The sequence below is a fragment of the Ochlerotatus camptorhynchus genome, unplaced genomic scaffold (genome assembly GCF_037179485.1).
Source record: "Ochlerotatus camptorhynchus isolate MF236.1 unplaced genomic scaffold, CSIRO-AGI_Acam_v1.1 ptg000330l, whole genome shotgun sequence".
Lineage (NCBI taxonomy): Eukaryota > Metazoa > Arthropoda > Insecta > Diptera > Culicidae > Ochlerotatus > Ochlerotatus camptorhynchus.
The window spans coordinates 16309435-16334118 of record NW_027040818.1 but is presented as its reverse complement, the minus strand read 5'-3'; the positions used below and the strand labels follow the sequence as shown (position 1 = coordinate 16334118).

Genomic DNA, 24684 nt, shown 5'->3' with positions numbered 1-24684 from the left:
ACGCGGAGACTTGAAGTATGTACGGTGGGTTGACCCATCAAATAGGTAGGGTCCAGGTGTGGGAGCTCCCTCCCTGGCGTCGGTAGCATTGGTGCTCAGCACGGAAAACAAGATCGACGGAAAACAAATCAAGGAAATAAAATCATTACTTAAACCCTGGGTATTGCGAATTCTGTCGATTTAATTTTTCAAGTGAGCAAGAAAACATCTTGAAAATCTTTCGAAGCTTCAAATTGTTTTGCTGAAACAGCTGACGAAATCGTATATACATGCTGTCAAATGAACTCTTGGCTCCTCCTTCTCTGCTCCACAAATAACGTACACATGGTTTTGGGAGTGCACCTGCCCACAAAGCTCACATGACTCAAATTATTCCGTACGGAGTTCGCCCCCCGGTGGACTATTCGCGACGATTGCTTATTTGGACTGATTTTGATTTCCTAGTGTTTACTTTTCTATTACCTATTCCTACTATAGATACTATAGATTCCATGGATAAGCGGAGGCACAAAAAGTTGTTTTGGCAACCATTTACATTCATTTGCCGCTAACTTTTTTCATCAGCAGGATTGTAGTCTTTGATATTAGCTACATCTTTTGTAAACAACTCAAATCTGTATCTCTTATGCATGATGAATCATAGCGATAAGAACCATCAATTGTTTTTCAGTGAATGTAAATTGCATTCACTGAAAAACAATAACATGTTCTGCCAACTCTAGTTCGTCATGCATAAGAGATTCTGATTTTAGTTATTCACAAAAGTTGGAGTTAATATCTAAAGCTACAATCAATGATTTTCCATCCCTGTTGGCAACCATTAAAAATAAATGATCTTACTGGCATCCGTGAAAAATGGTCAAGCCATAATATAGCTCTTCGTTGTGCAGTTTTGTTTTGTTTTGTTTTTTATGTGCGCAAAAGTTCAAAATTAATCGGGAAGTGTTTTCCTTCTTCCGTTTTCCATGAAATAAATCGCAATGTTGAGTGTGGAAAGCGTTTTGTATGTATGTATGTATGTAAAGGATACCACTCATTGTTGCAAGGCACAGCCATTAGACAGTGGATCATCCTCCAAGTATGACTTGATCAAGTACGATACCTGGTTGTATTCAATTTACCATTGTAAGAAGGGCCAAAAACGGAGGGGCGGACCCGTAAGCAGATACACTTACGCGCAATCCGCGGGATCAGGAGAATCGCCTTCCAATGATAAAATCCTACAACCCGATGTAGAACAAGCCATCATACGAGGGAACGTCCCAATGAGTGGGGAGAAGAGCCCGCCGTCAATTCACGAAATGTTAATGACAGGGAGTTGGCAATTCCACTCTCCCCATCCAAATCGCTTCAATCCGGTGCCCTGGTGGTCCCATCCCTCCCCTTTGCATTTAATGTGTGTATATATATATATTTATATCGGCACTACCCGTTAGATTTTGTCAACACAATTTTGCCTTCTTAGCTTTTCAAAATCTTTAATAAATGCAAATCTTATCATCTGACCTATTTCGCGAGTCGTGCGAATCTCCACCACCAATGAGTCAACAAAAGTCACGCACTAGTGGGGTGACTCTCCGTGTAATCAAATGAAGAGTCACCTCACACGAGGCGACCACCGTCACCCTACTAGCGACAGAGAGCCATACTACTCGCAGAACAGGCCTGCAGGTGACGTTTAAAGCTCCACAATTTTACTGAAAATCTAAGAAAATTATTAAATAGAATTTAATAATATAACTGCAGAGCTCAAGCAGTTTAAATATACTGAGAACGTGTTGCCAAAATCGAACGGATACTTTATATGTTTATTAATTTATCTTACCTTGATGGACCAACTACTTACCTGTCCTTAATGGCCATAAGCTCCAATCGGTATTTCCCGGTAAATCCGATCATGATCCTTTACAACATTTGGCCGACACCAACGCGCATCATCGCAACCACTCAGCACTTTCTTCCTCTTCACTAAATTGAAGGGCTAACTAGGGAAACTATTTTCTTGCGGACCGCGTTGCGGTCGGACTTCACTGTTCTTCTCCTTCTTTTTCTCTTTTAACCCCTACTACGAGAAGATGAAACACCTATGTGGCACTCACTCTCCTACTATCGGTTGTCGCTGCATTAAAACCGCTGCCGCTCTCTTTCACCGTTTTCTTTTTGCTTCTCTTTCTACTCTCTTCGTCTCACAGAATTTCACCACCGCTTTACTCTGTATTCCTTTAGGGTGCTCACTCACACACTACTGTTTGCCGCTTTTTATTTTCCCCGCACTATCAGCTTCTTCTTTTCTTCCCCTTTCCTGCCTTCTCTCACTCGAAATTATCGCTACCGTTCGGCGTGGAATCCACAATTTCCACTCTTAAACGCACTCCCCTTGCGCTCCCCTCGCACACATATGCACACTAGGCCTCCACGCATAGACCCTTCGCCCCTTCAGCAGCAATCCTGCCAAAAGCAGTCTCAATCACGCTTTTTCTTTCTTCTTCTATCACCGCCACCGATTGAAACCGTCACGCAAATTATAGCGCATCACCTGCGGATGTTAACCGCCACCTTATCTTCGTATCACTCCACCAATCCGCCTCCTAATCCGTATTACCGGACCAGCCTTCCGTCGAACACTTTCCTCGAACCAGCAACAGCCTGGACGCAGCAGCAAACAGCACACACGTCCGACTCAGTCGGTAGTCACTCACGTGTTGAGTGTGGAAAGCGTTTTGTGCTCATACTAATACTTCCCCCGCAAAAAAAAACATCATAATGACGTCATGCTCGTTTGGCTACGCTAACAGACAGTTCGTTTAGCTACATTCTGCTTTGTCTCCGCTTATCTATGGAATCTATAGTATCTATAATTCCTACTCTCACACTGTACGACGACGATCTATTATCCTCTCCGTGCAACTCGTAGGCAATAGTGAGCAGTGGTGGCACGAGTACTGGAGTTTAACGTTTTTTTCCTTAACATTTGATACTTCGCGCAATGACCATAGAGAAGACACACAAACACAAACTGGCAAGCGGAAAAAATGTCATGACATTTCTAAACTGTTTTTTGCAGGCGACAGAACATTTTCACACAATGAAGGAGACAAGACCAGTAGCGCGTGCGGCTTAAATTTATGTCATGTAGAGTTTTGCTGATTTCTAGCTAATTATAGCATTTATTTCTCGATTACTTTTTCAAAGGGACGCATCAGCTTTTGTAAACAATGCATTTGATCGTTGATTAGGCGTAACTGGTAGCTCGCACACGCAATGCATTGTTTACAAAAGCTGATACGTCCCTTTGAAAAAGTTATCGAGATTTGATGTTTATTGCATGGAATTATAAGATAAGAATGAATACTAACCACTCATAAGCATAGGTGTTAAAATAATGCGTAAATAAGAGAGTTGATAATTTACTGTCACACGCAAGCTTGCAGCTAAAATTTAATTTCAATAAACTGTTTGAAAATTACTGGTCTATGCCATTTTTCCTATTCTCTATCTCCGCCGTTTGCTTGTAACGTAGAAATACACGACCGCCCGTGTGCTGGCTGTTTTGTTTTGCCCTGGATGATGGTTTTGCAAAAAATGTACTGTTGCCACCTCTGATTGTTAACGGCGCCGGTGGTGTAGTGGTAAGCGTGATTACCTCTCACCCCAGCAGGCCTGGGTTCAATCCCAGTCGGCGCCGCCGGGATGTTCTGAGGCATAACATCTCTGATCACGCCTTCCTTCGGATGGGAAGTAAAGCCGTTGGTCCCCGGTTCATGAGTTGATGGGTCGATAGGTAGGGTCCAGGTGTGGGAGCTGCCTTCCTGGCACGTCGGTAGCATTGGTGCTCAGCACGGAAAACAAGATCGACGGAAAAAAAAAAAAACAAACCACCTCTGATAGTTAGCGACCGCGGCGAACCGGTTCACTACCACTAGTCACCTAAGAGGAAGAGGAGACAGTAGGGGGACTTTTATGAACCAATTTTCTGTCAAACGCGAACCAGCCGGGCGATGTTAAGGCGATACTGCACGTCATGCAACAATGGCTGACTCCACAATCATTAAATAAACGTGTTTTGGCATGCGTACGAAAGACATCTTCCTACAAAATAGTAAATTACTAATTACACACCTTTAAAAATTGACCAAAATTGTATGAATAACATCTGGATACATATTTGTACACTTTTCCACCAAAATATTGCCAATTCATTCACGCATTCGCAATATTTGCATTAAAAAGTACGATCAGTCGATTTTGTTCTACTCTGGGCATGTAATTTAAATAACTGTTTTCACTTGCTTTCACTTCTCAGAACCACACTAAAAAGCAATTTCGACGCGTGCTTCTACAAGCACTTTCAACTTAATTCACTTTTAAAGATACTATTTTCTTAAATAATATCATTTGCATCGTTAAAACCGCGAGCCGCAAATAATTTTGTCAGCTGAAATTGTTTTGTTTACCTTTTTTCGACACACCACATAACGAAAGTGTGTGTACAAATCATCAAGCTATTCCACCTAGTTTTTGCAGCATTCAAAGTGGATGGAAATCCCGGGAACTTTGCAAAAACCCCGGGAACCCCGGGAAGGACCCTCTAATCTTCATATTCTTAATAATTCTAAAATTGGCTTTCATTACTCTCCAAAATTGTCTGCACAATGTGCTTGGAATATTCCTAGGAAATCTTTTGGTATGCCATTAAGAATTGTATTCTCCTAAAATATCACTTCAGAATCCATGAGAATAATTATCAGATTATAATTGAAATCTCTTGGAGTTTTCTAGGGATTCTCTTGTAACTGAATTCCCTTTGAAATTTGATCCGAATCTACTCAGAGTTTCCAAACCCAAACTCCTCTTGGAATTTTCTTGAAACTGTCTGCAAACTAGCTTAAAATTTTGCAAATGTTTGATTGAGCTACATAGGGGAAGTGGCTCTAATGGCCTATGGATCTAAGATTGGGCCCATCGCTAAAAATCTGCTATTTATCAATTTTATCTAGTACTAATGGATATCTTTGGTCGCTATTGGAAATTTATTCGATTGCTGAATTTATGTATGGCCCAAATAAGGGGCATTTAGGCCGACATTACATCCATTTCCTCTATATTAACATTAGATTCCATTGGAACTATTATTCAATTTTCCTAGCAGATCTTTTAGAAATCCTCTTTCATTAATTGATTAGTGATTAATTTATCAAAAGTAAAGATATTTTTTTTTTTTTTTGTTAATTACTTTATTTGTACAGGCTCAATCGAATAAACTTTACAGAGCCAAGTTATCATTTTCTTTATACATTATGAATGTCTTAAATCTAAAATTAAAGGATTGGAACCGATTACTCGCGGTCTTCTCGAGGTTATTGGATGACAATTGTTTGGATCGGGAGAGGGAAAAGGAGATTTGGAATATGATTCTTAAATTTCACTATTTCTAAAACATATACTTAATCCTATCGACGTTATATCAACTCTGTAATTATACAATTATTACAGAAACAAATTTACAAAAAAAATACACACACACATACAAAACACAAACTAAACACAAGGTTAATCAAACTTACAATCTATGGTTAATATTCTTCAAGAAAACATATATGAGTTGCATAAACTCCAGATCGCGTCTAGCCAAAATATCCCGAACTGGAACATTAGGTTGTCTACCTCGAGCCCGAAGGGAATCGTACAACTCGGATCTGACTCCACGGTGCTCAGCACATGACCAAATAATGTGATCTGCGTCCTGGTAACCTTGTCCACATTCACAGAGATTACTGTCCCCCAGCCCAACACGGAACAAGTGAGCGCTTAGTGAATAGTGATTGGACATGAGGCGAGACATCACACGAATGAAGTCTCGACCCACCTCCAAACCTTTGAACCAAGGACACTTCAACACCTTAGGGATAATTGAATACAACCATCGTCCCAAACTCCCTTCACTCCATTTATTTTGCCAGCTGGCGAGTGACTGTTGACGATAAATGAAGAAAAATTCGTCGTAGGCGATTTGTCGATCGTAAATATCGCCTTCCATAGCGCCCACCTTTGCAAGCGAGTCCGCCTTCTCATTGCCCGCAATCGAGCAATGAGATGGGACCCATGCAAAGGTGATGACAAAAGATCTTAAAGATAAAGCACTTAGAAGCTCTCGTATTTTCATGAGAAAATACGAGGAGTGCTTTACCGGCCTCATGGAGCGAATAGCCTCGACAGAACTGAGACTATCCGTAAAAATAAAATAATGATCTGGTGCAAGTGAGGCGATCGTTTCTAGCGTATAATATATTGCCGCCAGTTCAGCAACATATACGGAACAAGGAGCATGAAGCATTCGAGAGGCGCTATGAAATTCGTTATAAATACCAAAACCAGCGGACGCCTCTATTAGTGATCCATCTGTGAAGAACGATCTTGCGGAATCAACTTGGCCAAACTTTGCAGCGAAAATTGACGGAGCAATCATGGAACGATGATGCTCTGGGATTCCGCGAATCTCTTGCGCCATTGATAAATCAAAATTAACAGAACTGTCGAAGTCGGAGAAGCAAACACGATAGGGATTATGCTGCGAAGGGCTGACATCCTGTGTTATGTACACGTAGTACAATGACATAAAACGAGTTTGAGGGTTTAGCTCAAGAAGCTTCTCAAAGTTTGCAATCACCAGTGGGTTCATAATTTCACAACGGGTGAGGAGCCTGAGGGATAATTCCGAAAACCGATCAGAGAGTGGCAACATGCCCGCTAACACTTCGAGACTCATCGTATGAGTCGAGTGCATGCATCCTAATGCAATACGAAGACAGCGATACTGGATCCGTTCCAGTTTGATGATGTGCGTTTTAGCCGCCGACTGGAAGCAAAAACTACCGTACTCTAAAACCGATAAAATCGTTGTCCGGTACAACGTTAGAAGATCTTGCGGATGAGCTCCCCACCACGTTCCGGTAATTGTTCGGAGAAAATTGATCCTTTGTTGGCATTTCCGCTTCAGATACTCAATGTGGGATCTCCAGGTGCATTTTGAATCGAACCAGACCCCAAGATATTTGAAAGACATGGAATGAGTGATCGGCTTACCCAAAAGTTGAAGCTTCGGTTGTGCTGGGCTATGCTTCCTAGAAAAAACGACCAACTCAGTTTTCTCCGTGGAGAATTCGATACCTAGCTGGATAGCCCAAGTAGACAAATTGTCTAAGGTATCCTGTAAGGGTCCTTGCAGGTCGGCCTCTCTGGGTCCTGTCATAGACACTACTCCGTCATCTGCAAGTTGTCTCAACGTGCAGTTGTCCCTTAGACAATTGTCAATTTCTCTGACGTAGAAATTATACAGAAGGGGGCTTAAACATGAGCCCTGGGGGAGACCCATGTAGCTAAATCGTGAAGCTGTAGAGTTTCCATGAGAAAAGCTCATATGTTTCTCTGACAGCAAATTGTACAAAAAGTTATTAATTAATGGAGAAAGGCCACAAGCGTGGAGTTTGTCTGAAAGGACTTCAACCGATACTGAATCAAAAGCCCCCTTAATATCCAAGAAGACAGAAGCCATTTGCTCTTTTTTAGCAAAAGCCAACTGAATTTCAGTGGAAAGCAACGCGAGACAGTCGTTCGTTCCCTTGCCCCTACGGAAACCAAATTGAGTATCTGAGAGTAGGTGGTTCAACTCAACCCATTTGTCCAGGCGAAAAAGGATCATTTTCTCCAACAATTTTCGAATACACGATAACATCGCAATGGGACGATACGAGTTGTGATCTGACGCGGGTTTTCCAGGCTTTTTAATGGCTATAACTCTCACCCGCCTCCAATCATCCGGGACAATATTTAGCTCCAGAAACTGACCAAACAAGTTCAACATGCGCCTCTTAGCGACGTCTGGGAGGTTCTTCAACAAGTTGAACTTGATTCTATCAGCCCCCGGAGCCGAATTGCCACACGAAAGGAGCGCGAGTGAGAGTTCCAGCATTGAAAAAGGCTGGCTGATCTCGTCTACAGAATTCGTCGTTTCGCGAGGAATCATCTGTGCCGGCACGGAATCAGGACATACTTTTCGCGCGAACTTGAGAATCCAACGATCTGAGTACTCCTCGCTCTCGTTGTTCGAAGACCGGTTACGCATCCTTCGCGCCGTGTTCCAAAGCGCATTCATCGACGTTTCGCGCGATAAACCGTCCACGAATTGCCGCCAGTATCCGCGTTTCTTGGCTTTGATGAGGCTCTTGAGTTCGCGTTCAAGAGCCGAGTACGCTTCGAAATGTACGGGTGTTCCACGTTTCCGGAAAAGCTTAAACGCGTCGGACTTTTTACGATAAACCTCAGTGCATTGCTGGTCCCACCAAGGGGAAGGAGGTTTCCTACGGAAAGACGTTCCTGGAACCGGCCGAGTTTGAGCTTGAAGCGCGCTGTCCAAGATCAGATTGGAGAGGAAGTTATATTCCTCCAACGGTGGAAGCCCTTCTACCGACGTTAGGGCATCTTCTATCACATTTTTGAACTTTGTCCAATCGATATTACGGGTAAGATCGTACGCGACGTTAACGGGTTCCGACGGATTGAACCCACTGGCAACTGAAACTTTGATCGGCAAGTGATCACTACCGTGGGGATCTTGGATCACATTCCACGTGCAATCCAACGATAATGAGTTAGAGCAAAGTGTGAGGTCTAATCTGCTTCCATTCGAGGATGGGCCAGCCAAACGTGTTACTTCTCCATTGTTAAGAATTGTCATATTAAAGCTGTCGCAGAGGTCATATATCAAAGTAGAACGGTTGTCATCATACAGTTCCCGCCAGCCTGTACCGTGGGAATTAAAATCTCCCATAATCAACCGTGGAGCAGGAAGTACCGAACAGATATCTGAAAGTTGTTTTCGATTAACAACGGCTCTAGGAGGAATATAAACAGAAGCAATACAAAGGCTCTTACCTTTAATAATAGCCTGACATGCGACAACTTCAATATCTGGAAATTGTGGAAGATTCACTCTATAGAAAGAATGGCACTTTTTGATCCCCAAAAGTACCCCTCCTCCACGCGAATCCTCACGATCCAGTCGAATAATGTTAAAATCATAAAAAGGAAGATCGATATCTGAAGAGAGCCAAGTTTCACAAAGAGTAAATGCATCACAATCATTATTGTGAACTAAAAACTTAAAAGAGTCTAATTTAGGAATAAGACTTCGACAATTCCACTGTAGAATAGTGATCAAATCCCCGACCTCGTTTGGAAAATTATCCATCGAAGGAAATGATTGCTGCAATGAGGGGCCACTTCAATGTCAATTGCTTCAAGAGGGTCTTCACAGAAGGAAGCATTGCCAGAACAATGCTTTTGAGAGGATCAGAAATATTGAGGTACTTGAGAATATCGTCCACAATTTTATCAAATGAGAACAACCCGGATGAAGAAGGGGCTTCTGTTCTTAAAAATGGGCCATCAGGGGTTTTTGATGTCCCCGGGAGAGATGGAAAATTCTGGTTATAGTCAGTTCTGCGGAAACCAGGAGGAGTTGAAACTTCCTTTTTTCCATCACTCCTTGATTTGGGCAAGCTGATTTGGGGTTCCTTATCTGCAACTTTCCGCGAACGGATGCGTTTTCGTTTCCGTGCAGAACCTTCCGGAAAACTGAAAGAAACTCCCTCCTCAGCCAAGTCAGAGTCAGACTCGTCATCAGACAAAACAGCAAAGGGATTTTTGTCGTTGGTTGATGGTGTGGCTGTTTTTAGCATGGCTGCAAAAGACTGCCTGGAACGCTCCTTAAGAGAGCGTTCTAGTTTCTCCCCGCGTTGTTTGTACGCCGGGCACGACGAGAGACCATGAGGAGTTCCCTTACAGTACACGCATTTTGGTGCAGTGACTGTGCAGGCGCCATCCTCGTGCTTCTCCCCGCATTTGGAACAGCGTGCCTTGCTGCCACAGTGAGAGGCCGTGTGTCCCAACTGTTTGCAGTTTTGGCAGTTCATGACCCGAGGAACAAACAAACGCACAGGTAGCCGAAGTTTTCCCAACTCGATGTAGTGAGGAAGGGCTGAACCAGAAAAGGTCACCCGAAACGAGTCTGTGGGGGTAAAGCTCTTTTTACCCTCGCTGAAAGATACTGAGTTCAGTTTCTGGACTTCCAGTATCTCAACCGTGGGAAGCAAGGGGTTCTTGAAACGGCCAACCGCTTGCTTCGCCAAGATCTCGGGGGTCAGACTCGCTTCGGTCACCACACCTTCGATCTCCACATTACGAGCTGGGATGTACACTCTATACTCGAGTGTAAAGAGCTGGGAGGCAGCAATCTCGTTAGCTTGTTTCAGGTTAGAGACGACAACGCGAAGTTTATTGTACCTCACCTTCGAGATTTCGGTCACGGCCGAGAACCGCTTCGTCAGATCATTAGTAATTTGCATTACATTCAAAGGTTTCTTTTGGGGCTGAAAGTAAACAACCCATGGGCCAGTCGAGTCTTCTGGGTAGGCTCGCGATCGGGGGCTTATCTGTCCCTGTCCATTACCAGACTGAGATGACGAAGCAGGGATGGCATCATCTGATTTCTTGGATGACAGACGTTTTCGACCCTTCTTGCTATCGCGTGGCAAAGTGGTGTCATCTTCCGACAAAACGTCCATTTCGTCTTCCGACAAAATGTCCATTTTGCCGTACTAGTGGGAGCGAAAAACGCTCTACCACTGCAACGATAATCAAAATTACTCGGACACAATACACGAAGAAAAAAAAATACTAACACAGAAACACAAACTTAAAATTTAACAGATGGGAGAAAGAAAGAAACAAGAAACAAAAACTTATCTGATAATCCTATACTACTATCACCGAGCGTTTACACAGCAGCAGCGGAGCGATGCGCAGCTTGGATGATCTTCGATCCGCGTATGCGGGCGGTCTTCGTTGGTGTGTGCTTGTATGAAGCTCGGCACTCAGCTGAACACACGATGATGGATGAGCGGCTTGAATGTGGAGGCAGATGCTGACACTCGTTGACGATGATCCGTGTGCACAGGTATGCGTGACCACGCACCGATGGTGCGCAAAATGATTGGCGAATTGCCAATCGCAAAACCAATTATCGATGATGCCGAAAACACACTTTCTTCTCAGAAAAAAACTCACTTTTTGATAAATTTATCGGGAATTATGCCAGGAATCACTAAGCGAGAAAAACTGATTATTTACGTCAGATAATAGCGAGAAAACTTCCAAATTAACGGAGCGCGAAACAAGTCGACCGTACTTCTTGCTAGGACGCAGTGGTGTGTAAAGATATTTGATGGATATATTATTTTTAATCTTGGCTGGTGGTTACCCAGATGTTTATTGATTTATCGTTTTAGTATTGGACTTTATTGGAATAACATGTTTGAAGTTATATTTATTTTAGTAAAACGCACGATTTTCAAAGCTTTACTTAATGGACGAATTTAAGTAAAAATAGTGGCATATGAATGATCTTCATTATGACTACAAATGAGCAAAATTTAAAAAAAATGTTTAGTCCATTACATTTCAAGATATTATGGTTTTTCAAGGCAAAGGCATTACCTCTTACTTTTAATAAACGCAATCAAATAAGCCCAATACTTAACCAATAATTGATAAATTTATGAAGATTTAGCAGCCAGAAATTCAGAAACGTATCTCTATAAATTGTGCTTTAAGAGCTGTTTATTTTTGTTTCCTAAAATTTAAGGACATCTATACGCTCAATTTTAAGATACACCGTATATAACTTAATACAATCCTGAAAATAATGATCACCTACGCCTGAACATCTCTTTAATGTTGACAAACTAAGGCATTATTCTAATGTTCCATTTTTCTCAACCAAAAATATTGCTGAACACCAGCAGGATCCATGCAAAAACGATACAGAATTAAATTTTTCAACTGACGATCAAGTTTTGGGGCAGATGAATCAATTTACCAGGAATAGTGAAAAAGTGTTCCGTTTCCTATGTCTCACGGCAGAAATGTCTGCTCAGAACACTCTTTTTGACGTTCTCGTGTTCACCACTAGAGGCTGAATCGATCGCTTAGTTTCTATTAAAAAGGCGTATCACAGTGATGGCATAATCATTAACAAAATGATATCATACGCTCTCAATATCACGCGTGATATTGCAACAAATCATCATGCTTGACAATCATGAATTTACAAACTCCTGTAATATTGCGAGACAATTCACAACATGAGAGCTGACTCGACACAAAAATGCTTTCGTTGCCCATCGTTTTCTTAGAAAGAGAAAGTATAGTTTGCTATCTCTCTTCGCTCTACACCAGCGAATTCGAACACATAAAGCAACCAACGATACAGACAAAACGGTTGCTACGACTACCATGACAAATTCGCTCTGTAACATAACTCGATGGAGTGGTAGAAGCATAATGATATATTGTTTACCTGCTTTGTTGCAATATGCATGGATGAGGACATAGCTTGATCTTGAATTCCCACTAACACACGTGTATCATCTTCGGCTTTACTTCGTGAAGTAGCTTGCCAACAATTTGCTCGTTTCATTCTACCGCCCTGAGTGAGCTGTGTCACACGAGCTGCTTATGATGAAAAAGAAGGAAGAAAATTATATCATTATTGCTTTCCACTTCTGACATAGCGTTATCATTCGGTTCGTTGATCATTTGTCATTTTGTCATTTGGAGATATTTTTGATTCCTTGCTCTACACCGATTGCAGACACAAAGTTACTGCTGCCAGCAGTGATAAAAGTTTCGGGTCGCATTTGGGTGTAAAGTAAAAATCTCGAAACTCAAATTCACCACAGTTGGTGGTAAAGATTGTTGCTGGTGAGTTTTGTTTGCTTGATATTCGGAGCTACGATATTACAGTTTGTAATATCATCCGCAGTTGTTTGCTTGTTGATTTTTGTCTACGAAAATCAAGCGTCATCATGCTTTTTTGATATTTTCCCAACACTGCACAGTGGGTAAACACTGATCCAGAGTCGCTCTTATTTCGTGTGCCACTGATTTCAAGAGATATGAGATAGGGGAAATGACGGCTTCGGCATGACAGACTATTTTCGTCAACCCAAATTGAAACACTATTTTCACTGGATTTTTTACGAAAACACTTCGCTGAATGCATGCAAACGATTCTTTATGCTTTCAGCTTCAATTTGACTATATTTTTACCACTGAGAAAAAGCAATCTAGCAAGGTTTATTTGAAATGAAACACTCGCACTACAAATTGTAGCTGATTTCAAGTTGCCGATAATAGAACAGCAGATTTACATGCAGTTCAAATGGAACGGTTGCCGAAGAAAAACTGGTTGCCGACAATACTCGCTCTCACTATAGAAGATTGGAGCTTTGTAAAAGCGTTTAAAAACAGTTTTTGACAATTCTTTCGACTGAAATAGTTAGAGCAGCTGGCAGTAAAAGATTGTAAACAAACCAATACTGCATATGTGTGCGTTTCATAGAGAAAAAGGCTATAGAAAGAAGGTCGCTGCTTAGGTTGCCGAGAATACGTAAATTCCCCTACCTGTTCTTGGAAAGTTAGTTGCATTGCTTCAAATTTAAACTTTATGAAGATCGCCTTCTCCTCAGCAATTCGATATGTGGCGTTCATGTTTCACCATGATTCACGTCCAATTTAAAGAAGTTTGCAATCTCGCCAATGTTTGGCTTTAAACTCCCATCTGGATACGCAAAACACAAAGTTTGATTTATTTCAACCATTATTGTCAAAAATTGTGCTCCAACAGCGACGACAAAAATCACTGACCAGCACGCAGGCAATTACCAAGGGGGAGGAAAACAATACCGTGACCGAGTAAACAACCGTCGATAGCGTAATTGACACCGAGTGTCTAGAAAACTCAGATAATTTAATTTGAAGTTTTGATTTATCTCCCTAGATCAGACCTACTGAATTGGCAGCACTGATTTTCATCCGGATTTGAAAGCAAAATCTCAACCTAACGTAAATTGCTAACCTCTCGAACTGCTACCGTTTTCCGCCGTTGACGACGATGACCTGCAGCTGGATAGACGGACCGACTTGTTTATTATGCTCGGTAGTGTGGAAATGATTTAATCTGCTAGTCGGTCGGTATGAACTGCTGCTGCAACTGGGATGACGACGACGACGACGACGATGAATCTAAATCGAGCTCAACCCGTACACATTCGTCGTCGCCTTGATGGATGCCGTATAGAACAAAGGATTATGATTCATCCTACTCGAATTGGAAACGGATGACCCCGACTAAGAGGACTTGCGAAGCGTTCGTTTGGGTGTAGGATTCCTATTTGCTCTAAAGGTTATACGCATTGATTCGGTCGGTTTGGACTGGCACGGGGTGGAGCAAGATTCAGCTGGGTATGACAACCAATTTGCTTTTACTTGGAATCCTCAACCGACCAGCAAGAAGGTATGCAAACGGTTGGATTTATCCCAATCATAATAGCAGCGGCCGATTGATGTAATGGATATGTAGTGCTAATTTGCTGCCTCCCGTAAGGATTCCCATCTCGCGAACGTCCGTTCAGCTACGCACAAGATAATCCCCATTTTATGACGGCAAACCAAGTTGTCCTCAAAGTGGAATTCATACATCATGTGCGTCCACTCGACTGCACCAAAGAATGCGATGCTCAAATTCTAGTCAATGACGGGTAGTTGCAAACTGATTTCTCATATATCCTCTCTCGGTGCACTGAAAAGGAACGCTTGGGATCCAACTCGGGTGGGTTCATCATCATTAGGCATGAGCTCTAGCAGGGTATATATTTACTACTGCCAACGCCAACGACGATGATGTGGAACGGACCCGGAGTCCTAGTTCGAAATTGAATTCCACGCCTGGTTAGATACCGAGTACGCAAGCAGTTCCGTCGCTTCATCATCCTCATCAACGCCAAAATTCACCCCGGCAACTGCAGCTGCAGTTGCCATTTCGGGCAAACATAGTAGATATACCTACCCCACTATTGAGGGGAATGTGGAGCTTAAATTTCATTTTCGCTGCTCTGGTGCACGGATTTATTGCGAGTAGTAGTAGTTTATGACGAACGTTACTCTGTGTACAGTCTCGCGCACAGCTTTCATCGCTTTTCGCTGGATTCGTTGGAAATGTTGTAAAACCTAGAGGACCATTCGCTCCAGCTCGCTGGGTATCTATTTTCACACTCATCAGCTTAATTGTTTGCAAGTTCCTCCGTATCAAATTTTCTGCACTTCAACATCTGTCGAGAGCTCTGTAAACATTTCTAGCACGCGTTGAGATTTAGGTAGTCGTGTTGTCTTCATTGTTTCACCGAAAATGTGCTCAAGAGAAGCTTTCAAAGTAATGCTCTGTCGTGTTGTTCTTTTCCTTTCGTTTCAGTGTGGCTCGTTCCGAGTGATTCAAACTAAACAAACAATCAAAAATAACCAGAGTTGATGTGATGATTTGATACGCTGTCGGAATTTTGGAAAAAGGACTTCAACATTATGGTAAGGTTCCGACTTGGTACATAATAAATAATCAATACACTATCTTATTTCTATGACGGTGCGCTATGGATAACTATCGTAGCATTCCAGTGAACAATATTATACTATTGCTGAATAACTAAGTACAAATGGCATTTATGTTCATAAAAGAAAGCCCTCTTATTTGTATCGCACGACATCTGTAGAACAGGCCTGTGCAACGTTTCTGAACCGCGGGTTAATTGTTAGAATCCATGTCAGCTGCCGAGCCAGAAATTTTCATTATACATTGGAGCCGGTTTTTACGCGGCACGTTTTTAACATGTTCATCACATTATTTGGGCCAAAAGGAAGAAGATTGCGTATCTGTCAAGGACAAACAAATAAGGTAGTGAAATTAAATGTAAATTACTAATCCTTCTCTCTCTCTCTCCCTCTCTCTCTCTTTATACTGGTTGCATCTCTTTTTCGTTTGCATGTAACACTATTTCTCGATGAACATTTCAAATGGTCCTATCTGCTTTGATCGATTCTCTTCATCGACTTTCTCTTTTCATAACCACTGCTATGCAAACAGATTTCGCGCTAATTCTACCACATAGCTTGATAAAGGAGGTTCTTATCTAGCGTCCAAAACGTCAAATACAACAGGGAAAGGTTTTGCAGCTGAGTTATTAACGAAAGAGAAAGTCGATGAAGAGAATCGATCAAAGCAGATAGGACCATTTGAAATGTTCATCGAGATTTGATATTGCTAACCGCACCAAGCGTTCATTCCGAGTGGTAAGCTAACCTGAAGAAGAAGATGACTATACAAGATGAGTGGTACCATCCCAAGTAACAATTTTAGTTTTTTGAGGGTTCTGTCGACCACGATTTAGCCTTGTAGAATGCTATAAAACTGCAATAAAACCTGTAATGTTACATGGGATGTTCCCCTTCTCGAAACGATGGACCTGCTCTACGATTCAAAGTTGGATTCTGAGATGATAAGTATCACATAAAAGGTAAAATAGGTAGCATCATGAAAACCAAGTAACCCGCGATTGTGTTACGTTAGCAAGTATTTAGAGAATAAACGTTCATTCCACTTTGTTCCTTCAAACCTGAAGCACCGTTTTTCCTTTTAACTCTGCAAGAGGTTATGGGCCCAGGACCTCACCGGAAGAAAAGAATAAATTAAGTTTTCAAGATGTCAACAGCAGCAGAATCGGAAGTCGAACTGAAGCAGGAAGCGTTCGAGTTACGACGGGTTCCGTAGCTATGCCGGCTAAGGGTCGTGAAAATTATTCAACTTGGGCATTTGCGATGCGGATGATCCTGATCCGCGAAGGAAGTTGGAGTGCTGTTCAGCCTGCTGAAGCCTGCTAAGAGCGTTGGCAACGATTTGCCTGAGCCTAGCAAGCTACAATTATAGTCTGGTTCAGGATGCAGAGGACACAGCAGCTGCTTGGAAGAAACTTGCCGAAGCCTTTCAAGACTCTAGTTTGACAAGGAAGATTAGTCTATTACGTAAGCTTACTTCGATCCGGCTGGTCAATTGTTCAAGCGTTGAAAGCTACGTCAACGAGCTGATGTCTACCAGCCACAAGCTTTCGACAATTGTTTTCAAGGTGGATGATTCGTGGTTAGTCGCGTTGCTCCTGATGGGACTGCCAGAATATTACGAGCCGATGATCATGGGATTGGAGGCGTCTGGAGCAAAATTGTCATCGGATTCGGTCAAAGCCAAGATTTTGCAAGACGTCAAGCTCGAAAAGGGTCCCATTACATGCAGCGACCCGAAAGGGCTCTGCAGCATTTTTGCGATGGGTAATGTTAAGAGCAAGGCGTGGTATATTGATTCGGGAGCGACGTGCCACATGGCTCAACCAAGCCAGGAATTTGTTGAAGAGATGGCAATTGAACAAGACGCTGGGACAGCAAACAATGGTTCTATGAAGGCCGTGGCAAGAGGTACCGTGGTTCTGCAGAAGCGGGACGACTCAATTGATGTTCATGATGTTCTGAAGATGCCGGACTTCGCAACAAACCTGCTGTCAGTAAGTACGATGTGCAAACGAGGTCATAAAGTTATTTTCTCGGCAGACAAGTGCGAGGTGCTAGATGATGATGGTGAATTGATAATCCATGGAGTTGAAGAAGGTGGATTGTACCCAGTGGTAGAATCGGAACGGTCATTTCTTACCAACGACATTGAGTTGTGGCATCAACGATTGGGTCACTTGAACGAGGCTAGTTTGAAGCAGCTCAAGCAATCGAACGAGGATGTTAATTTTTCAAACAACCAGCTGACAGACTGCACTACGTGTTCAGAAGGCAAACAAGCTCGACTACCGTTCCAGAAAAGTAAAACAAAAACATCAAAGGTTCTGCAGCTTGTACATTCCGACCTGTAGAGGTAGAGGTTCCGTCATAGGGTGTCAATCGTTATTTCATTACGTTTGTGGACGAAGCAAGCAAGCGAGTTGTTGTCTATTTCCTGCAAACAAAGAATCAAGCGTTTAAGGCGTTCAAATTGTTTCAAGCAAAGGCTGAGCGACAGAATGGTAAGAAAATCAAGATTCTTCGAACCGACAATGGACGGGAATACCTTAGCGACAAATTTCGACGAGGTTTGGAGGACGATGGTATACGTCATCAGAAGACCTGTCCTTATACACCGGAGCAAAACGGTACGGCGGAGAGGATGATCCGCACATTGGTGGAGAAGGCTCGCTGTCTACTAAACGATGCACGACTAAAAAAGGAATTTTGGGCAGAAGCGGTATCAACGGCAGCATACTTGGTGAATCGCTCTCCTGCTATGTCCATCGGAAGGAAGACTCCTGAAGAAGTATGGACAGGGAAAAAAGCCAAGCTTGAAGCATTTACGAGTTTTCGGTTCAAGCTTGATGGTCCGTGTTCCGAAGATGAAGCGTAAAAAGCTCGATCCAAAGGCGGAGAAAGGCGTGTTTATTGGATATTGCGAAAATACCAAAGGCTAACGTGTATACGATCGGGAGCGAAACGATTTCATAATCAGTCGAGATGTAATCGTGATCAGCGAAAGCATTCCAAAATCCGTTGGAGCTTGTGAACATGATTCGAAGTCAGTCGAATTCATGGAACTGTTCACAGAAGTCGTAGTGCCTATCGAATGTTCTGATGAGAACGAAGTCAGCTCTGACGACGAAGAAGCATCAGCGAACAGCAGCTCAAGCACATCTTGTGACGATTTCGAAAATGCCTGCAACGAACCTGCGCTCTCGCCGCAACAAACAAGACCAGTTGAAGAAAGTCAACAAGGGTTGAGGCGCTGCGGTCGGAAGCGCGTATACCCAGGCAAGTATCATGATTTTGTTAGTTATGGTTCCTTTTCTGGTGATAATTTTCTCACCCAGCCATCTGATTCATCAACGATCGATGTTTCCATGGAGAACGATCCACAATCCTACGACGAGGTCATGCGGCGACCTGATCGAAAGCTGTGGATACAAGCGATGAAGGAAGAAATTGCATCGTTGGACCAGAATCAGACGTGGATGCTAACCGTTCTACCTGAAGGACGTAAGGCAATCCGTAACAAGTGGGTTTTTAAAACTAAGCGTGGACCCGACGGCAACATACAGCGATACAAAGCGAGACTCGTGGTGAAGGGTTGCTCGCAGAAACCAGGAATCGATTATGAAGATGTATATTCTCCGGTAGTACGTTATTCAACAATTCGCTACCTCATGGCACTGGCAGTGAAGTTTGATTTTGATGTGGACCAGATGGATGTGGTCACTGCGTTCCTGCAGGGTGAGCTAGGCGATGAAGATTTGTACATGATGCAGCCGGAAGGATTCGATAAGGTCAACGGCAAGGTTTTTTTTTTTTTTTTTTTTTTTCTTTATTATAGAGATTTTTAGCCTGAGGCTAGTTCATCTCTTCCAACGGCAAGGTGTGCAGACTCAAGAAAGCGCTGTACGGCCTCAAGCAGTCGAGTCGTGTATGGAACGGAAAACTGGATGCCGTATTGCGAGAATTCGGACTGCAACGATCACAAGTAGATACGTGCCTGTACTGGATCCTGGATGGTGACATTATTATATTTGTATAACGTATAACATCTACGTATATCGGTAGATGACCTGCTGATATTTACAAACAACCTGGCGTTGAAGAAGAAACTGAAGAAATTTTTGATGAAGAAGTTCCAAATGAAAGACTTGGGTGAAGTTTCACACTGCCTGGGAATTCGAATTGTCAGAGATCGAGTGCAAGGACATCTTTCGTTGGACCAACAATCTTATATTCAAGAGATAATCCAGCGCTTTGGGATGACGGACGCTACTCCTGTAGCAACACCAGCAGATCCAAGTCTGAGACTAGATAAATCGATGTCTCCCAAAACGGCTGAGGAGGCAGCACAGATGTCAAGAGTACCCTTCAAGGAAGCAGTTGGCTGTTTGTCATTTGTAGCGCAATCTAGTCGACCAGATATTGCGTACGCTGTGAATGCTGTGAGTCAATTCTCTGCCAACTCTGGTAGACAACATTGGGAAGCAAACCTGAAGGGAACAGCGCAGAAAAGGTTGCTGTATACTAAGGACGATACTGGAGGCCTTCAAGGGTCTAGCGATGCCGGTTGGGGAGGAGATCCTGATGACAGAAGATCGACAACAGGTTAATTGTTCACCATGCAAAGGGCTGCCATATCCTGGAATGTGAAAAAGCAACCAACCGTAGCCCTTTCATCATGCGAGGCGAAATTCATGGCACTTTCGCGGGCCATTCAAGAGGCGATGTGGTGGAAAAATCTGCGTTCGGAGCTAACAGAACTTAAAGCAATGCCAATCTACTGCGATAATCAGTCGGCAATCAGAATCGCGAACAATGGTTCGTATAATCCAAGAACAAAGCATGTTAGTATTCACTACCATTTTGTACACGAAGCATTGGAGCAGCAAACAGTGAAGCTCAAATACAGCTCGACAGCAAACCAACCTGCGGATGGATCCACGAAACCGATGACCCTTTTGAAGCAAGCTAAGTTACGCCAATTCTTAGGCATCACGGATTAGTGAGGAGTGAAAACCGATTGTGTTACGTTAGCAAGTATTTAGAGAATGAACGTTCATTCCTCTTTGTTCCTTCAAACCTGAAGCACCGTTTTTCCTTTTAACTCTGCAAGACATCATCTTCATCAAAATGTAAGTATTATCGGCAATAATGATAATAATCGACTAGCATAAGTGATGATTCATTATATATAATAATTACATGTCATAAATATTTAAATACATATACAAAAAGGAAGGGAGGGTCCTGATTGAAGCGATTTGGACGGGGAGAGTGGGAATGCCAACTCCCTGTTGATAACATTTTGTGGATAAAGGGCGGGCTCTTCTCCCCACTCATTGGGGCATCTTCGTGTTTGAGGGCTTGTCTTTTTGATCAATTGTGCGATCATGTGAAGGAGATTCTTTATTATTCCGTAGATGCGTGTAGGCGATTTTGCCTATCGATCCACCCAATCTGTTTTTGGCCCTTCATACAGCGACACGTTGAGGAAAATCACAGGTTATTAAGCTTGATCAAGACAGTTAGCATCATCGTCGTCATATGGGGGAACATTTGTAGTGACCCTGAGATTTCCGTGTACTATGTCGATCGCTACACACACGTTCACTGAGAATAACTCAGGCCGAGAGTCACTTCTACTCAGAGGTAAGAAGAAATATCTAAAAATTGCAGGAACTCAGCGCTGAGTACCTGCAGGTTTTTGAAATTTCTCATACAACTGAGTAGAAGTGATGTGTATGTATTCCTCCGTATAGCTGCGTATCTTCTGTGATGCCCCAGAATCTGCCAATGGTGCTCGTGCGTTTAGCATTTTCAGGCCAAATAGAAAAAAAAGTGATTTCTGACTGAACCGATTTGCATGAAGCTTTGCATAATTGTTTGTTATGGTCAATCATTCACATTTTGGCTGAAATCCATCCATTTTGAATCACGCGAAGAACAAATCATAACTCTAAAACATCACTTCCAATCGATACGACGTCTGATACAAAGTCTTCAATATTTTTTGAATATTTTTCATTAAAAAGCTTATCAAAAATGCTATCTGGTGGGCGTTGGCCAAATTTGGATTTTTCAGATATAATCCTAAATAGGACCTAAATTATTTAATACTTTAGTAACCTCAAGTCCGTGCTCTGTCACAATGTTTCATTGTGATTAATCAACACTCAAAGGGGTAAAATATAAAATTTGGGGTAAATTTGAAAGAAGGGGAACTTGGAGTGTAGAGCGCACTGCCCACTGGACGATTCTGAAGCCTGGCCAAGTGAGTGGGTATGGGTTTATTTGATTGAACGTCATTTCCAATGTATATATTGATACATTCAACCCATTGGCATTTGAGATAAGACAGAGATAGGAGGGCCCGCTTAGGAGGAGCGTAACCCATGTTATGGTTTCAATTTATTAGATAGTTCAGAACAGAATTATAGTGAGCGAATGAATCATATTGGGAAAGCATAATTTTCATAGGGTTCAGATCGGCTAAGCTGTTCGGTTGTTTTGACCTTCCTTCAAAACCAATTTGGCTCTAGATCAATTCTAAACTTGTTCTGCATTATTCACATGTTGCAATTATTGAAAAGAGCTCGATATAAGATAGCCACAGAGAACAGACGTTGAGGCTTCAAATTAATCGATTCAGACTCAACCTGATTCAAACAATTGAAGGTGAGCCGAAGTAAATCATGCCCCACCCAAGATCGAACCCCGCATCACTCATCGTGATGCGTGTTTGTGGAAGTCCAGCTTGAGCATCAATCTGAGCTCGAGCTCTTTTGCGCTCTTTGGATTTGACATCATTGCTCTTTATATGTGAGGGATGAACTAGCTCACGCTGAATTAGCATCTATACGGCATAATCTGAGTTAGAGGCGTTTAGGCAAGCCTGCAAATCAGTATTTTTGGCGAAAATGAGTTATACCTTGGAATTGATTGTAAAATACCAGTACACGAAAAGTTTCCTATTTTGTTCAGAAAATGTCGCGAAAAATATCAAAATTATGTTGTCCCATCCATAAGAACCCATAGTGAAATAAAATCTCCAATAGCGTTTTTCTCAGCTTGCTGAAAAGGGAAGTTCTTTATACAAACTTTAAAGCTCTCATGCAATTCCAGATAGTATTCGAACTCGTTCAAATTTGGCACAGTTGCTGAGGACCTCAATACGAATCGAAACAGCTGTGGGGAGTGAGGTTTGTTAAGTTAAGTTAATACACAATGTATGTTTTCTTAGTTTTCCATCCAATAATGCAAAACTAGTCACTAAGATTAAGAACAAAGAATAACGTCGAAGTATAAAACATTGAATTGTTAAATTGGAAATCTCATTGCTGAATATTGCGCAGTTGAATTTCGCTAGGGAAAGCTCATAAACGAATAAACTCATGCACTTGAGTTTTCGAGTTTTTCCGAACCCACTCCTCATGTTTGGCGTGGTCCCGATGCCTATTATTCACTTTGCACCTACATGTGAGAGCACATCTCGCGGACCAACACCTTCTGAGTAGCTGTTTACGCATTCAACAGCCTCACTCACTGGATGCTTAACCCAATTCCTATCACAATATGCAGCAACCTGAAAATGCACCGCTAGCACGTCTGCAGGAGAGGACACAAAGCGAGAATGCTAGGCCAGCGTTTCTCCAGCTATGGGTCTGAGACCCACCCCGGAGACTTGGTCAGAAAAATTGACCAAAATTCCTAGAAGACTCAGGGAATTTCATCATTACTCAGTGAATTTAATATTTTTTCTACTAATGATTTAAAAAAAATATGCATTTTGAAATACAAACATTTAATTTTCCTCGTTATCTTCATTCAAACATTGAACTTTATAGATTCAGAGTAGATTAATCTTAAGTAAGAAATAAATTTTAAAAGTTCAGAACAAGTTTTGAAATTCTGGACTTAAAAGTCATGCATTTTCCAGAATCTCCAATCAAATTCCTTGAGCGGTTTTAAAGGCTCATGGAATTTTATAATAATTTCTAAAGACCTCATTCCAACGGAGTTCTTGGATTTTTTTTTAAGAAAAATATCAATCTGCTGTCATGGTAGTTCTGATGAATTTTAGATTTTATATAAAGCCTGAGATAGTTTTCAGTAGAATTTCAAGAAAACCCTGAATTGAATCCTAAGTAAATTTGAATGAAAACTCCGGAATTTCTGAGGAGCAAAACTTATGCGAACTTCCGACGAAAATTCCAGAGGAAAGTGATGCATTTGGACGCGATCAATTCGAGATCTGATCACGAGATCTGTACTTGCTATCATAAGAAAAAAAAACTCGAGCAGGCTTTGCCAGAACAGAAAATGAACGCTGGGTGTTGCTTTGGTTCGTTTCAGTGTTATTTTGTGTTCTCCTATATCCTCTCCCACTCTACACTGAACCGATTAGGAACGTAAATTCCACCTGAAAATTCAGGTAACTTCTCAAAAATAGAAATCCAATAAGAATCACCTAATGCATATGAAATTCAATGACATGGTAATAAATTCCATTAGATTTACTGGTCGAAGTCAAGTGTCATACTGGTGAATTTATGTGAAATTCACTTAAATTGTACGTGATCTCTTGGTGTGAAAATTATCATTCTTCTTCTTCTTATTCTTTTTCGCATTTCAAGCATATTGCGTATGGCATTATTAGCTTATTGGCAAATCAAAGTTGGCACTCCCAGGATTCAAAAGAACATTTTGAAACTGGAAGTGTGTATGTAATACTAATATCCAATTGATAGAGGTAATACTACACGCGGGGCTTATTGTAAGTGAAAGTTACCTCGGAATGGGCGTGACTCTCCAGACATTCTGAAATGGGTTGCTGGATCTGCAATAGAGCTATCACCTTCTAACTCCCGGACTAAAGCTGTCTACAATGACCATAAATGCGACATTGTAGAGAGAGTTCTTCCATAATACCACTGCCGGCCAGTGGGGGTTAGAGGGAATACACACACACACACACACATTGGCAAATCAAAGTTGGCACTCGTGGAGAATAGATGAACTATGAAAGTGATGATGGTTTCAAAATTTTACACGGTGAGGTATACGAGTTCAATCTTAAAATGCCTTTATTTTGCAAATGGAGCATTTTATTTAAATTTGGTTAATGCTACGTTAGGAGAAAACTTAAGGACTACTCAATAGATATATAATATAGAAAAAATAATT

The 24684-nt window shown here is 42.0% G+C and overlaps 2 protein-coding genes across 3 annotated transcripts in view; one reads left to right on the top strand and one right to left on the bottom strand.

Moving 5' to 3' along the window:
- Syb (Vesicle-associated membrane protein synaptobrevin) overlaps positions 1-15397 on the top strand; it is an 80601-nt gene extending 65204 nt beyond the window's left edge. For both annotated transcript variants that reach the window (XM_065230603.1, XM_065230605.1), the window contains exon 4: positions 15368-15397. In XM_065230603.1, the coding sequence (XP_065086675.1) occupies positions 15368-15396 (29 nt within the window). In that variant the 3' untranslated portion in view covers position 15397. The remainder of the gene's footprint in view (positions 1-15367) is intronic.
- Positions 1-24684, bottom strand: part of Csgalnact (Chondroitin sulfate N-acetylgalactosaminyltransferase) — a 288310-nt gene that overhangs the window by 76506 nt on the left and 187120 nt on the right. The gene's annotated exons all lie outside the window — the stretch shown is intronic.